At 42.7% G+C, this 15367-nt stretch overlaps 1 protein-coding gene and 1 long non-coding RNA gene across 4 annotated transcripts; one reads left to right on the forward strand and one right to left on the reverse strand.

Moving 5' to 3' along the window:
• Positions 1-451: 451 nt before the first annotated feature.
• Positions 452-2353, reverse strand: LOC129821837 (uncharacterized). 2 transcript variants are annotated; one of them, XR_008754411.1, is made up of 2 exons: positions 1874-2353; positions 452-1410 (listed from the first exon to the last, which is right to left on the reverse strand). It is a non-coding gene; the product is annotated as an uncharacterized LOC129821837 (long non-coding RNA). The 2 variants fall into 2 exon arrangements; XR_008754412.1 differs by having other exon boundaries at positions 1878-2323.
• Positions 2354-2447: 94 nt separating this feature from the next.
• On the forward strand, positions 2448-12338 carry LOC129821836 (transcription factor RelB-like). 2 transcript variants are annotated; one of them, XM_055879520.1, is made up of 11 exons: positions 2448-2743; positions 3276-3287; positions 3503-3690; positions 5332-5664; positions 8596-8762; positions 8961-9052; positions 9194-9325; positions 9500-9604; positions 9871-10086; positions 10185-10256; positions 10453-12338. In XM_055879520.1, exons 1-11 carry the CDS (start codon positions 2710-2712, stop codon positions 10947-10949), a joined length of 1848 nt encoding a protein of 615 aa, XP_055735495.1. In that variant the 5' UTR covers positions 2448-2709; the 3' UTR covers positions 10950-12338. The 2 variants fall into 2 exon arrangements, with proteins under 2 accessions (XP_055735495.1, XP_055735496.1); XM_055879521.1 differs by lacking the exons at positions 2448-2743; positions 3276-3287; positions 3503-3690 and adding an exon at positions 4546-4835.
• Positions 12339-15367: the final 3029 nt, after the last annotated feature.

Raw genomic sequence — 15367 nt, forward strand, 5'->3', positions numbered from 1 at the left:
TTTAATATATTCACTGATCATGTACTCTACCATGGCAAATAAAGGTGCAGTTCAGGTATGAATGTCTTTGAGATCATTTTTCAGTCATATCCAATGCCAGGAGTATCAAATTCCAGTCTTTGAATGACACTGTGTCTGCATGTATTTATTACAATTATACACTTCAACAGTGTTTACCAATCTTGGTTTCAGGTACAATGGTTACACATTGTGCATGTGTTACAATAGTTACACATTGTAACTAGAAACAGGATTTAACTAGTTAAATGTTGATTCGTAACTCATATATACAGAAATATAATTTAAAAAACAGTACACTACACTTCCTATGCATCATGTAAATACTCTAAAACGGGTTCATCTCGATATCTAATGCCCTTCATCTGAATTGATCTGATGAACACAGGATAGGTGTAGTATTTCATCAAATGAGAGACTTAATTTCAACCAGTAGAGAATGTGAAACGCTTTATTGAAAGAAGTTCATTATCCAAGTGTTATAAATACATGCATAAATATATTTGTAATATTATAAATACAGGTTCGATCTGTACTTCAATACACATCTGTTGTGCATTCTAAAAACAGGAAGAAAGCGGTGGTGAGAGGTGTAACAGACAAAGGGAAAGAGGTAAGAAAATAGGAGAAGGGAAGGCAGCATATGATTAATGAATCATTGCTACCCAAATATTCTCTCAGTTCATCAGTCGGCCCGAAGGTTATCTTAAGAGCGGATGAGGTTGCGATGATGGGACTGGGAGTTGGCATCCTGTCTCACATCAAAACATATCTGCAGACGAGACAGATAGCATGTTTAAACCTTGTTTTTATTTTTATTCTAACATTGTTAGTCATCATAATCATCAGGTTCAATGCAAAACTGACCTTGGATCATTAACTCTGGGACTACTACATCTCTATCTGTATTTCAATGTAAAGCATCTCTTTAATAATACTTCTTGTTGACCTGACAAAGTGCCCTCTATGTAGCCAGTTTCAGATGCGGGAGGGGTTTACCGACACAGCTGATATAACCTAGAGGATTTAGGGAGGAGAGAGGGATGAAGTGAAGGAGAGTGTTTATTGAGAAAATAAGGTAGTTTAAGTGAGTGTTCAACAGGAATCTGAGTGTGTGGCCTCACCTGGTGGCCACACTAAGTGGCTGCAGAGTACTTTATGCTGAAAAACATGAACGGAAACACAAGAACAAACAATATAGCGTAGTTATAGAAATAATGAAGTGTCTTACTATTCTCCATGGTTGGCCCTCTTGCCTATTCTTTGAAGGTGGAAGGAGCCACAGTTATACACTTGAGCCTGCTTACTGCACAACACAATCCCAAGCCCTTCATTGGGACCTCTTCATATGTAGACAGGTTTCATAGCTCTCTTTATCTGAGGACAGAAAACCTCACAAGAAACAAACTTCATTATAGTCAAATTACACCATACTGAATATTATGTTGCTATTATATCCATCCTCACTTCTAGGGACATGAACTACACAAAAGTACCTGTCCTATCCAGAATAGCCTAACGTTACTTTCACTGACAGTTGGGGCTGCTATCCTTTCACCCTCCTCCATGGCTGTTAGCTAGCTACCTACGAATGCATTTTGATGTTTTTTTTTACAGCGATAAATACATCAAAATAGCTAGCTAATATGACGTTAGGTAGATGGTGATATTTCATTCACTTAGCTAGCTATCTATACAATATGTGAAGTTGGCTAGATAGTTAGCTAACCGACTAGCTAGCTCATTCAGCAGCTCATTTGAGTTAGCCTGCACTGTAGCAAATTAGCTAATAATACATCGTTTTTTTTTTTTTTTTTTTTTTTTTTACATTTTCGAAATGTATTTTTTTACTTACTTACTTGAATAGGTTCTACCAGTCATGTGGACAATTGGAAACTGTCTGTTTGTCACCGGAGCGTTTTAGAGGATATTACTATTGAACTATGTACTCATTTAATAACCAGACCTTCATACAAACTTGCTATGCTGAATTCTTGACGCACGATCGAACCTGCTGCCATATGCTGCCAGCACGCCCACAATGATCGGCCTAAGCGGCGTGCCTCTATCTAGTGTACGTTCACCGTAACTCTTTAGACTTACCATGCATTCGGAAAGTATTCAGACCCCTTAACCTTTTACACGTTTTGTTACATTACAGCCTTATGTCAAAGCAAAAAACAGGTTTTTAGAAATGTTTGCAAATGTATACAATAAAAACAATATTCCCACTCGGGTCATTGCACTGGCGGCTATTATGCTACAGTAGTTTGCTAAATATAGTTGATGGAATGAGCCGTTATCTGACGTTTGTATATGGCTACAGCCAGCACAACACTGCCCCTGGGGGTTTCCCAACCGGTGATGTAAGGGGATTTCCACCCAACCAAACAGCCAGTTAAATCCATCCAACGAGTGTCGAACTAAACGCTCAATCGAACATGTGAGGCGACTCATTTTTTCCATAACATATTCCCGAGCTCGTCGCATACTAGAGAGGTAGACGTTGTATGCTTTTTAAAAACGAAAGGCCAATTGAAGCATATCGGAGAGCGACTTTTTGATTGCAGTAGCCTACCGTTGCCACGAAATGATCGGTCTGGGGGAATAGGACAGAATTGTGTTTGTGTCTGTGTTTTTTAAACTACTCGAACAAGCTTTTCACCTCCTGGACAAACATCGTGACGTGCCATGAGAAACATGAGTGTTCAAAACGGCACTTCAAGTAAGTGACTTTTCTTTTACATAAACTAAATCGGAGTTATGCATGTAGGGTGTTTGATATGTGTTGTCCCACGACATTCACATTAGCATGGATAGTAGTATAATTTTCATACATATTTTATACAGATTTACAGAATAGTGTAAAGTAAACGCATTGTCATGGGTCTGTGTCAAAAAGGGGACTGACTGCAGGGGCCCAGACAAGTGACCCTACAGTTTAAACGGCACACTGCCATGCTATTCAATTGGCAGTTTGTGTTGTCATTCTGTCTTCCCAAGCGTGACTGACAGTTGAGTAGAGGGGTCAAGACCCACTTCTGAGATATTACACTAGTCTTAGGCACTAGTCTTAGGCTACCTGTTAAACCTATACTATTACATTGTAATACATATACTTACCTGTTATACTATTACAGTCGTTGTCATACATGTATTTAGTCTTACCTGTTAACGTTACACCTATACTATAACATTGTCACATAGTAATTATTCATGAGTTAACTCACTTTTTTCTCTCCCGTTTTGTACACCAGCAATCGACTTGGGTGAGTAGGCTAATTATTATTAATGTATACTAAAAAAAAAAGTAAAAAAATCTAGTAGGCCTATAGTCTACATACATAGGGCCTCTTTGGCATATGCATCATGCTCATGGTTTAATGTAGCTGGTACTGCACACATACAGACATAGATCACACTCAGATGGCCTACACACCAGCTCCCTTTGCAGGCTCCTCATCCCACTCCCTCTACTTTTTAGACATCATTCAGGAGGTGATCTCTGCAGACAGAGGGTTTCCCTGTCATGTCCAGTCTGGTTTCTGCCTCCCTGGACCTCCTCATCCCCCTGTAGACTCTGACCTCCAGGCCCAGAACCACAGGGTCATGCACAGGCAGACCCCCTCCTCAACGCCCCCAGTACTGGTGCCAAGGGGCACGACCTCCAGGGTGAGTACCGGGCCTTTCGGGATCTAATACAAAAATATATTCAGCCACTCTTGAAGGAAAATAGGTACAATAAATTGTCGTTTTTGTTAGCACATTGATTCATAGAGTTCAAGAGAAAAACTGAGAGGTCAACTTGTAGTGGTTAGTTAGTGATTTGATTTGTTTCTGCAGCCTCTCAGGTACTCTTTAGGGTCACATCAGTTCACACTGTTAATGTTTGGTATCTCAGTTTGTTGTAATAGCTGGGAGATAAAGTCAAGAAAACAGCTAATGAGTTGATCTGAAGTATAGTCTTATCAGGGATGTGTGCTATCACTTTTTCATTGTCTAGTGGTGGGAACCAAGGCAGACAGACACACCTCGGGGCTAAGTGAAACTCAACTACTGACAGTTTCCATGGATAAGGAATGTGCACAACGGCACATAGCGTGGTGCCTCGATTCACTGGTGCTTGACTTCTAAGGCGGCCTTGAGCACCTTGTTGTTATGCCTTGGGTTGCTGTTCTCAAATAGTCTGGAACTCACAGTGTGACAATTGTGGTCTGTGTGTCAAAGTGGTGCCTTGGAATAGACTGTTAGCTGAGTTGACACCCCCCCCCGTCTGCATGTTGTGGCCTCTCGTGGGGGAGGTGGCAGAAAAGGAGAGAAAGAGGGTCATCTGATTCCAACTTTCGTTTTTGAGTTCCCTTCCTTCCGGGACCAACCCTTTCAGGGTGGAAGTTCACATTCTGAGGCTTTTCTGCTTTTCTAATTGGTCGATCTGCTGTAGATTATGTCAACTTCCTGTTTCCTGAGCATGCTGCTCCTGGCTCGATTGGCTCGATCCTAGCTGCTTTTGTGTAGAGGCTTTAAGGCATGCCCATAATACCACTCTTACACACACACACAAACCGCCTGTAGACGCTACTTTGAAGTGGAGCACAATGATCTCACACACACCTCTTTTTGTTCATACAGCCTTATCAACTTCTGGCGGTTTGTTTAGACAGACTTGAGTTGTAGGACGGCTTGTAATAACAAAGTGTTTAAGGCGATCCCTTAATAAGTCAGTCAGCTTGTTTTTCTTTGTTCCGGTTTGTTTTTGGCGAATAGTTTTTCCTGTTGCTGGTCTCTAGGGATTCTTCAAACGGGTTGTTAATTAGAAGGTATGTGGTTGACCTTGGAGAGTTAAGGGCAAAGTGTGTGTGAGAGAGATTGTTTCTGTCTATAATGACCACAGGCCATTTTTTTTTACTGATATAAGTATACCACTTTGATGTATAAGAGAAACCGGGAGAAATGGGCAGACCGAGAGAGAGCAAGAGAGAGGGAGGCATGAAGGATGAAAAACAGTCGCCTGAGAGGACGGAAGTATAGAGGGGTTTACCAAAAACGGAAGAGAGTTGCTCTCTAGTTTAACGGTTGAGAGGGGGGCATGGCAACAGAATGTGTCAAATGAGGACATAGAAAGTGGTGTACTGAGAGGGAATATGTAGATAAACGATAACAATGCAGGTTATCTTTGAAAACGCCCTCAACCGTTTTATTCTCACTACCGTCATGATGATGTTTTGGATACAAAGTTAACTGTTTGTTGTCTGCTGTGTTCTTTACATGGATTTATAAACATGGCCATTGACTTTAAATTACGTCTCTCCGCAGGCGCCCTGCTTCTTCCCTCAGCCCCAGCACCCCTCTAGCACCAGCGATATGGCAGCCCCTCACCCCACTCGTGGGGTCTCTCATTCGGGCTCAAACCGACGAGGACGGGGGTCCTCTGGTTCAGGGACTTCCAGGGGAACAGCGGGTCCCTCTCGACAGGCCCAGACAGACACTGATCTGCTGGAGCAGATCCTGGAGAGGCCCACCCTGGCTCTGGTGGAGCAGCCCAAGGAGAGAGGCATGAGGTTCCGCTATGAGTGTGAGGGCCGCTCTGCCGGAAGCATCCTAGGGGCCTCCAGTGGGGACTCCAACAAGACCCTGCCTGCTATAGAGGTACCCAATAGATCCATATTGTATTTGACTGTATTTTAATTTACAACAACTTAGCAGTTGCAGTTAACTTCTTAATAGGGGGCGCCATTTCCACTTTGGGGAAAAATAGTGCCCAAATTAAACGGCCTCGTACTCTGTTCTAGATCATATGATATCATATTATTATTACTATTGGATAGAAAACACTCTGAAGTTTCTAAAACTGTTTGAATTATATCTGTGAGTAAAACAGAACTAATTTGGCAGGCAAACTTCCAAACAGGAAGTGAAAATTCTGAAATGGGTCTCTGTGAAAGGCTTCGCCTATTCAATTGCCTTGTATTTATGGATATGTATGCACTTCATACGCCTTCCACTAGATGTCAACAGGCAGTAGAACGTTGAATGAGGTGTCAAGCCTGATGTGGGACCGAATGAGAGCTTTTGGAGTGACAGGTCAGCCATATTGGCAGTATTTTGCTGCGCACTAGGGTTTGTCACATCGTTTTCTGCAATGCGTTAGGTAGACATGAAGAAATGCTCCGTCTGGGACGTTATTGAATTGATTTCTGAAAAACATCCTAAAGATGGATTATCAACTGAGTTTGACCAGTTTATTCAACTATTATTATGACTTTTTGAATTTTTCGTTCATGCGTAAAATCTTCATGGACACGTGAGCGCCACTATGCTAGCCAAAGTTGCTAATTCGACAGAAAAAATTGACATTCTAAAACAAAACAACGATTTATTGTGGAACTAGGACTCCTTGCACTGCATTCTGATGAAAGATCATCAAAGGTAAGAGAATATTTATGATGTTATTTCGTATTTTTGTTGAATATGTTGACTCCAACATGGCGGAGAATGGCTGAGCGCTGTCTCAGATTATTGTATGCTGTGCTTTTTACTAAAGTTATTTTTTTAAATCTAACACAGCGGTTGCATTAAGAACCAGTGTATCTTTAATTATATGTCCAACATGTATTTTTCAGCAAAGTTTATGATGAGTTTTTCTGATAGATTACGTGACTCTCTAAAATTTCTCCTGACAATTTGGAGCATTTTGGCACCATGTTCACAATGTAAAACCAGGATTTGTAGCTATAAATATGCACATTTTCGAACAAAACATGAATGTATTGTATAACATGATGTTATAAGACTGTCATCTGATGAAGTTGTTCAAAGGTTAGTGATTATTTTTATCTCTATTTGTGGGTTTTGTGAAAGCTATCTTTGCGGTGAAAAAATGGCGTTGTGTTTTGGGCTATTGTGGTGAGCTAACATAAATATATGTTGTGTTTTCGCCGTAAAACATTTTAAAAATCGGACACGTTGGCTGGATTCACAAGATGTTTATCTTTAATTATGTGTACAACAAGTATTTTTCATAAATGTTTTATGATGAGTATTTATGTATTTCACGTTGCTTTCTGTAATTATTCCGGCTGTTTTGGAGCCATTTATGATCATGGCACCAATGTAAAACCAGGATTTGTAGCTATAAATATGCACATTTATTTATTTATTTTATTATTATTATTATTTTTTAATCCCATTTTCTCCCCAATTTTCGTGGTATCCAATCGCTAGTAATTACTACCTTGTCTCATCGCTACAACTCCCGTACGGGCTCGGGAGAGACGAAGGTCGAAGCCATGTGTCCTCCGAAGCACAACCCAACCAGCCGTACTACTTCTTAACACAGCGCGCCTCCAACCCGGAAGCCAGCCGCACCAATGTGTCGGAGGAAACACCGTGTACCTGGCCCCCTTGGCTGGCGCGCACTGCGCCCGGCCCGCCACAGGAGTCGCTGGAGCGCGATGAGACAAGGATATCCCTACCGGCCAAACCCTCCCTACCCCGGACGACGCTATGCCAATTGTGCGTCGCCCCACGGACCTCCCGGTCGCGGCCGGCTGCGACAGAGCCTGGGCGCGAACCCAGAGACTCTGGTGGCGCAGTTAGCACTGCGATGCAGTGCCCTAGACCACTGCGCCACCCGGGAGGCCAAAGGTTAGTGATTATTTTTATCTCTATTTGTGGGTTTTGTGAAAGCTATCTTTGCTGTGAAAAAATGGCTGTGTTTTTTTGGATATGGTGGTGAGCTAACATAAATATATGTTGTGTTTTCGCTGTAAAACATTTTAAAAATCGGACATGTTGGCTGGATTCACAAGATGTTTATCTTTCATTTGCTGTATTGGACTTGTGATTTCATGAAATTATATTAAATGATATTCCCTGTGGCGCTAGGCTAGGCTAGTCAGCGTTTCTGATGAGGAGGATCCCGGATCCGGGAGGGGGGGGTCGGTAGAGGTTTTAACACTCTTACTCTTGTGATAAGTTACATCTTCGTGACCACTCAGTCAGAACCTTGCTTTAAATTCTCATTAGAATAGAACCTAGTCCTTATATTTGTTTACTGCAAATTGTGTTCCCAATGTCATTCCAAACCTGCATTGGATGTGTATGTCTGTGTGGGAAGTGGAAGGGTTAACGGAATGTACCATCTATCCCATAATTCCCCCCTTGTTGGTTTGGCTGCCCTCAACTTGTAGATCCTTTCAAGTGTAAGGATCAGGGGCAGAGGAGAATGGAGAGGAATTGAATGTAACTGAAATAGAAAGTACCCCACAAATCTATATCTTTGTCTGATTCAAACACTGTTGATCCCCACCCACATACTACAATTCAGACCGCATCTCTCTAAGATTAACCCTGTCAGACAAGTGCGAATTTTGACGCTTGACATTTGAAAGGGAGAGACACTGAATCCGTTTTGGTTGTTCACCTTACATGGACTCAGTTTTAATCATGCTCTCACTTGTGTCGGAGGAAGAAAGACGGTTTGATTGATGCATAGAGTTTCTCTCTCCTCTTTCTTTGTCCCTCTCCCCATTTAATTCTCTTCTTCACACTCTTCCACCTCTCTCCTCCCTCTTTCAGCTCCAGGGTCCCATTCAGAACATAAAGAAAGTGATGGTCACTGTTTCCCTGGTGACCAAAGACTACCCGTACCGCCCACACCCCCACTGCCTTGTGGGTAAAGACTGTGCGGATGGTACCGGAATCTGTGTTGTCTGCTTTAACCCCCACAGCAACCGACGTCACAGGTACCCCTCTCTTTCCTCTATTCATCACTCTCTTTTCTTAAATGTCTCCCTTTGTCCACCAGAGGCCCATATCCTCTTTTTTTCTCATTCATCCTTCACCTTTTTTGGGGTGCTTTGCCAGGAAAGTGCACTGGGTTAGTGTAAACATGTCTGTTTTTAATGGTTGGTAACCAACCATGTTTTGTGTGCATCTTGCAGTTTCGCTAACCTGGGCATCCAGTGTGTAAGGCGGAAGGAGCTGGATGCCTCTCTAGAGAAGAGACGGAATCAGAAGATCGACCCCTTTAAAAGTGAGTAGAGCCCTGACACACACATTAAGCACATCGCAAGCACACACAGAATGTATCCAATTACACACATCCAATATTATTGTACAATAAAGTTGTATTGTCATTAGCAGTAGGGTAATATCCTCTCCTCTGTCCCCCCAGCGGGCCACTCTAAAAGCATCGAGGACATGGACATGAACGTGGTGCGGCTGTGTTTCCAGTGTGAGCTGGAGTGGGTGGATGGAAAGAGGGACTTCCTGAACCCCATAGTGTCCAACCCCGTCTATGACAAGAGTAAGATCCCCTCCCAAACATCCTCCTGACACTGACACGACCACCTACACATGACTGCTTTTACATAGTCCTCTAATGTGATGCGAAACGGTACTGTAAAGACCACAGCTATGTAAATGTACTTCCTGAACGATCCAGCAGGTGTTCAGTGTGCGTATGTGTGCGTGTTTACAGAGGCGACCACCACATCTGAGTTGAAGATCAACCGTCTGAACATTGTTAAAGGGCCATGCACCGGCAAGACTGAGATCTACATGCTCTGCGACAAAGTCCAGAAAGGTGAGATGCAGCCAGACTCCCAAGTTGTAATATACAACATGGAAGTAAACTCCTGTTAAAACAACTAAATGGAAGTGACACATGACACCTCTCAGGAAATACACTGTTGAAGTCAAACAGCTTGGAGAACTATACAAGCTGATTTTTTTTTGTGTGTGTGTGTGTGTGTGTGTGTGTGTGTGTGTGTGTGTGTGTGTGTGTGTGTGTGTGTGTGTGTGTGTGTGTGTGTGTGTGTGTGTGTGTGTGTGTGTGTCTTGCCCGCTCAGACGACATAGAGATCATCTTCAAGAGGGGGTCTTGGGAGGCCAAGGCGGAGTTTGCCCAGACGGACGTCCACCGGCAGATCGCTATCGTGTTCAAGACCCCGTCCTACCAGGAACAGGACGTGGGGGAGGAAGTGGAAGTAAAAGTCTTCCTGCGCCGTCTCTCTGACCACATGGACAGTGACCCCGTCACGTTTACCTACCAGCCCAACAACACAGGTTGATACAACTTATGATGTTATATATGATATCATAATGCTGTGTTATAACATGTTAGGTGATTTTTTTCTTCTTTTCTGTTTTGATGCCGTGTTCAGATCCCTATGAAGTGAAGCGGAAGAGGAAGATAAAGACGGACATCAGCTTCACAGAGAGATCCTGTGTGGCAGGTGAGGATTGGCCTCGGCTCTCTCTCTCTCTCTTTCCAGCTTCAATTTCTGCAACCTATTTCAGGACAGAAAGTAAAAAGGAAAGTGAAAGAGAGAACAACGAAGGCTGCTTACACAGCAACCTCACAAAAACAAATGACGGCACAGCTGAGTGTCAATAAGGTGTTCTAACACAAGTCCTTTCTACCGCCCACAGCTCAGAATGTGGCTGCAGCTGAATCCTCCACCTCCCAGCCAATCGAGCCGTTCACCTTCACCCCAGCAGAGAGCTGGCTTGTCCCAGAGGAGTTGCATCCTCCTACCCAGTCTGGGGCCTCCACCATGGGGGAGATCCACTACAGTGACCCCCAGGAGGACAACTTCTTGAACGAGTGCATAAGCCCAGAGGACATCAGTGTTCTCTCTCTACTTCTGGAGCCTTTGTTCCATGACCCTTCTCTCCTTGGCTTTGGCCAGGGGGTCAACTCCCTCTTTGCCCCAGGTGGCATGGACATGAACTTTAACCCCAACCAGTGTGAGTCTGGGCAGGACTTGGGCTACTATAACGACCAGCAGTTCAACCAGCTAGTCAACGAGAATCAGGCCTCTCTGATGCAGCCCTTCCCACTGTCACTCCCCGGCTCCGCCCCTCAGGGTCAGTGTGATAACGAGGGGTGTGATTTGGTCCAGGTGAAGACAGAGGGGGACCTATGAGGGCAAACATACCCCCTTACGACTGAATGTGGTAACCCCTGAACTTTAAGGGGCTTTTTGTTGTGTTGCTCCTCAAACCAGAAGTTTAGGGTGTGTAGGGACCTAACTCTGTGCAATGGGACAGTCCTCTCACCCAAACATAGTACAGTATGAGAGTTTGGACACACTGGTAATAGCAGTAGCTGAGACACCTTGTACCCTAAGGGTGTGGTTACCCCTTGCCCCCAAAGGCCTCGCTGGACGAGGCTATAATCCACACCCCTGTCCCCCCTTCCCACACACGACCACCACTAGACCCTAAAAGAATACATTTCAAAATGTCTGTCCAGACCCAAGCCTTTGAGTGTAACGTGTTGCCTTCACCATGCTGCTACCGTTAGCCTAAGGCTAATAGCCGTGATCAGCACAGCACTCACAGGTGACATGTAGCTTTAGCATGTAGCTTTAGCGCCTCCGGGGGGACCAGAGTGATACTGGTGGAGGCGAGTTGCCCTTCCAATAGGCTAGCCATGGATGTTAAAAATGGTTCCTACCTACCCATTGTCAATACTACCTGTGGTGATTAGGGGACCATCCAGTACTCTGACCAAATACAAAATGGACACTTAAACTCAACTCTTGTCTGCCTTGTCAGTTTTCCTTGTCAGTCTCCGTCTGTGTATATATTGTGGTTGAGGCAGACTTCGACAAGGACCTGCAGGAAATCCCTGAATTGAGGATTCAACTAAAGGAAAGCATAACTAAGGGCTCGATTCAATCCATATCGCGGATGTTCAGCGCTATAGCGTGATTGAAAATTAAAGGTAATTTCCAATTGAGCCGACATCTGCACCGTTTACCATGAATGCAGTCTCTGCGAATGTGCCATCATTGCCTTTAAATGTATATTGCGCTGTAGCGTTGATCTTCAGCACTACAGATTGAATCGAGCCCTAAGCATTTAACTGTCGGTGCAAGACAACCTGAAAACTACCCCTCTGTGGAGAAATTGTTCAGTAAAAGGGACCATCTATCAAAGGCTGTTTATTTTTCACTTCCCATATGCGATATATTCTTTATTGTATAGTCAAAGTCATTGTCTGTTGACTGGTATCTGTCGTTTTTTGAATGTTGACATCAGTTTTAACCTCTGGCTCACCTGCTGACTCTGTTCATTGTAATAACCAATATTCATGTACAGTAGAAACGACCATAGTCCAATGCGCTGTCGTTCCTAGTGTCTAGCTCTGTCGTGTTGCTGTAAGTGCTATTCAGTTAAACATGTTCAGATTCTTAACAGATCCACAGCTTCTTTGTATATTGTATGCCAGACTCCTCCCTTCACACTAGCGTTTTGATTGTTGTCATTAGTATTTCAAAAATAAAATGATTGCAAGTCTTCATCTTAAACTCTGGTCACATCAAGTGCGTTTTGTTGTGGGTTGTATAGGCTATTTCATATTTAATATAATTGACATGGTAGGTTCTTACTAAATGTAAAAAGCTAACTGTCCAATGACAGAAAGGAGAGTGAAAAAGTGAGGGGACTGAATGAAAGACACAACGGCTGTGGGAGAACGGGGAGTCAGACGTGTGTTTCCTCTTCCTGGGTCCGTTGTTGTGTTCAGGCTCGGCTGCTTTTAACGCAATCCTATTTTTAGCAGCCAGCTTATGTTGCCGGTCAGAGTCCATCCCCCTCACATTCCTAACGCCTCACTCACATTTACTACAAAAACAACGTGACTTCCCCTAATCTCACCCACACAACCTGCCCAGTCGTGTACCTGGGGCCTGACTTGACTGTTGTGACTTGAGAATTATTGTAATACACAGAAATATATTACTCAGTGTAAAAGCAGAAATGCTCTTATGTTAGCCCATCAGTTTCTTGGGAAGCGCTTTAATGAGGCGCTTCACTTTGTACTCCAATGTCATTGGATATGGCTTTTTGCCTGATGCGTTCACACCACCTCTGAGTCACTGCGTCAACAATGACTCATTCTCCCATACAGCTTGTGTGTAGTACTGCTGAAACTTGTTCTCGTTTATTTCTAAGCATTTCTATTTGGATGTATTTATTAAACCGTCATAGTTTAAACCCTCGTGTTCAGTTTTTGCTGAGTCAGAGGACCATTATGGGAAGTTCTAAGGCCACTGTAAAATCCCAATCTCGGCAGCAGTTCAAGCTCTCAACCAGGTTCTATTAGGCACAAACAGTAACGATGTCTTCAAATGTTTTTACATGAGAGAAGTTTAGGCGGTTTGCTCCTTATGCCTACTGAACGCAACCCAGTGAAAGAGAGGCACAATTCACACCACCCTTATCTGCTGAACGGCACAAGCCCGAATGGATCTCTCTTTACAGGTCGCACGGTGAACAATATGACGATGTACATTTGTTTAATAAGCTCAATAATAACATAGCAGCTGAATATCCCAGTTAAATGGGGTCTCTTTGCTCCTTCTGTAGAAATACAGGCCCAGTCTGAGCAGATCTATCTCATAATGTGCTTTTCACAGTTGACCAACACTGGAAAAAGCGTGGCATAAAGCCACAGGGAAACCCCACACTGGGCTCACAGCCAAAAGTTTAATTCCCGCATGTACACACAGTTAGTCACACCCTGATGAGTATTACTAGAGGTAAAATCAATACACATTTCAAACTTGACTATAGTACATTTCATACTTGACTAAGGTATACACTCTCACATTAATGGTTTTATTTCTATAGGCCTACTGTACATGCTCAAGGTTTTCCTGCTTTGGTCTGAATTCACTTTAAAACTAGCTCAGCAGCTTTCAGAGAATTTGCATACATCGCCAGAAATTCACTTTGGGATTTTGTAACGTAAAATTTCTACAGATTCATGCAGAAGAGCTTTTCCAAGTGTTTAGATTAGTCATAAGAAAGCATAGACAGGAGGTTACCTTGTAGTGAGTGTAACCTGTAGCTACTCTCTCAGTGTGGTTATTCCCTGTAATATAAGGACAATGGTGGGAAGACAAAGTGAGTGAGCGAGTACAAAGCATTGGCAGCTAGTAAGGGGCTTGGATATTGAAAGTTCCCATCTATAAAAATGCTGATTGAGGTAGTTGAAATGTTCTGTGTGGCCATACAACAATCTCCATATCTCCTCGTCTTACTCACACATCACTTACTGTACGTTCTGCAAATGTGTTTGAATGCAAATGAGAATGTGTGACATAACAAAGTTGACGTTTAACCTTTCCTCTCTCCACCTTTTCTGGTGTCAAATCGTAACCTGTGTGTGTGAGACAATTTGAATCTTTGTGACATGTTATTCAATATTTTTGTTTAATTTAAACTAGATTGTCCTAAATGTGGAACGATTAAATCATTTAAATCATGTTGAAGGATGAAACTTAATTACCGTATAACAGAATTATAGGAGTGGAGTTTGCTATAAGGATGAGCCATGATAAAGCCTGGAAGTGGTAAAACTTGACAGTTTCCTTTGCACTCCGTTTTAGCAGACTCTCTACTGCCTCCTAGTGGTTTTGGACAGGGTTGGAGAGTTACTGATTACATATTATCCATTAAATGTAATCTGATTACAATGTAATCTGATTACAAACAACTAACTGTAATCTGTCAGGTTATCAGAAAAAATATTAGATCAGATTACATATACTTTTTAAAAACGCAATTACTTAATGGATGACTTACATTCTGATAGGATGTTTGCGAAAAAAATACATTGACACCTTTCTTTTTGTCTCAATGACATTCAATTCAGCATTGAAAAAAGGCCCAACTTTGTTCCACCAGAGCAAATCTGACCACAAGTCAAAGACCACTATGATGGATCCTTTTTGTCTTCTAATGCCTCTTAAAGGGAAAGTAATTCAAAAGTAACTGAAAGTAATCAGATTACGTTACTGAGTTTAGGTAATCCAAAAGTGACGTAACTGATTACAATTTTGGACAGGTAACGAGTCAAACAGATTACATTTATAAATACCTTACCCAACCCTGGTTTGGGATCACTGAATGTTGATGGCCCTCCCTACACAGTGGGACTTAGCAGCTGTACTTTATCATGGGCCACATGAACACAACCAGTCACAAAGGCTGCATCTACACAGGTTGCCCAATTATTGCCAAATTAACAATCTAATTGTTTAAAAGAGCAATTAGTGGCAAAATATCAGAATTGGGCTGCCTGCATAAATGCAGTCTATGGTGTTGTTGTGGTTTAGAGATGGCCTACATAGATGTTTCTCTGGGGGATTCAAGGGGATTTTGGCCTGGTAGGCTGACTGGCTGATCGTTGTGTGGAAAGAATTATCAAACAAGATGCTCTCTTCTGAATTTAGCTGATAGTGTTATCACCCCCTGAACCACAATGGTTACAATAGGGGAAAAGTGTGAATGCAAAATGACTCAACTTTCATAATGAACAGTCCCTCTAAAA

The sequence above is a fragment of the Salvelinus fontinalis genome, chromosome 24, assembly GCF_029448725.1.
Source record: "Salvelinus fontinalis isolate EN_2023a chromosome 24, ASM2944872v1, whole genome shotgun sequence".
Classification (NCBI taxonomy): Eukaryota; Metazoa; Chordata; class Actinopteri; order Salmoniformes; family Salmonidae; genus Salvelinus; species Salvelinus fontinalis.

Bases quoted from the DNA above. Each gene is read 5' to 3' on its own strand.
- LOC129821836 (XM_055879520.1), top strand. From the start codon at position 2,710: ATGAGAAACATGAGTGTTCAAAACGGCACTTCAA. The intron at 3,691-5,331 runs GTGAGTACCGGG...GTCTCTCCGCAG, and splicing joins CAAGGGGCACGACCTCCAGG to GCGCCCTGCTTCTTCCCTCA. The intron at 9,326-9,499 runs GTAAGATCCCCT...GCGTGTTTACAG, and splicing joins CAACCCCGTCTATGACAAGA to AGGCGACCACCACATCTGAG.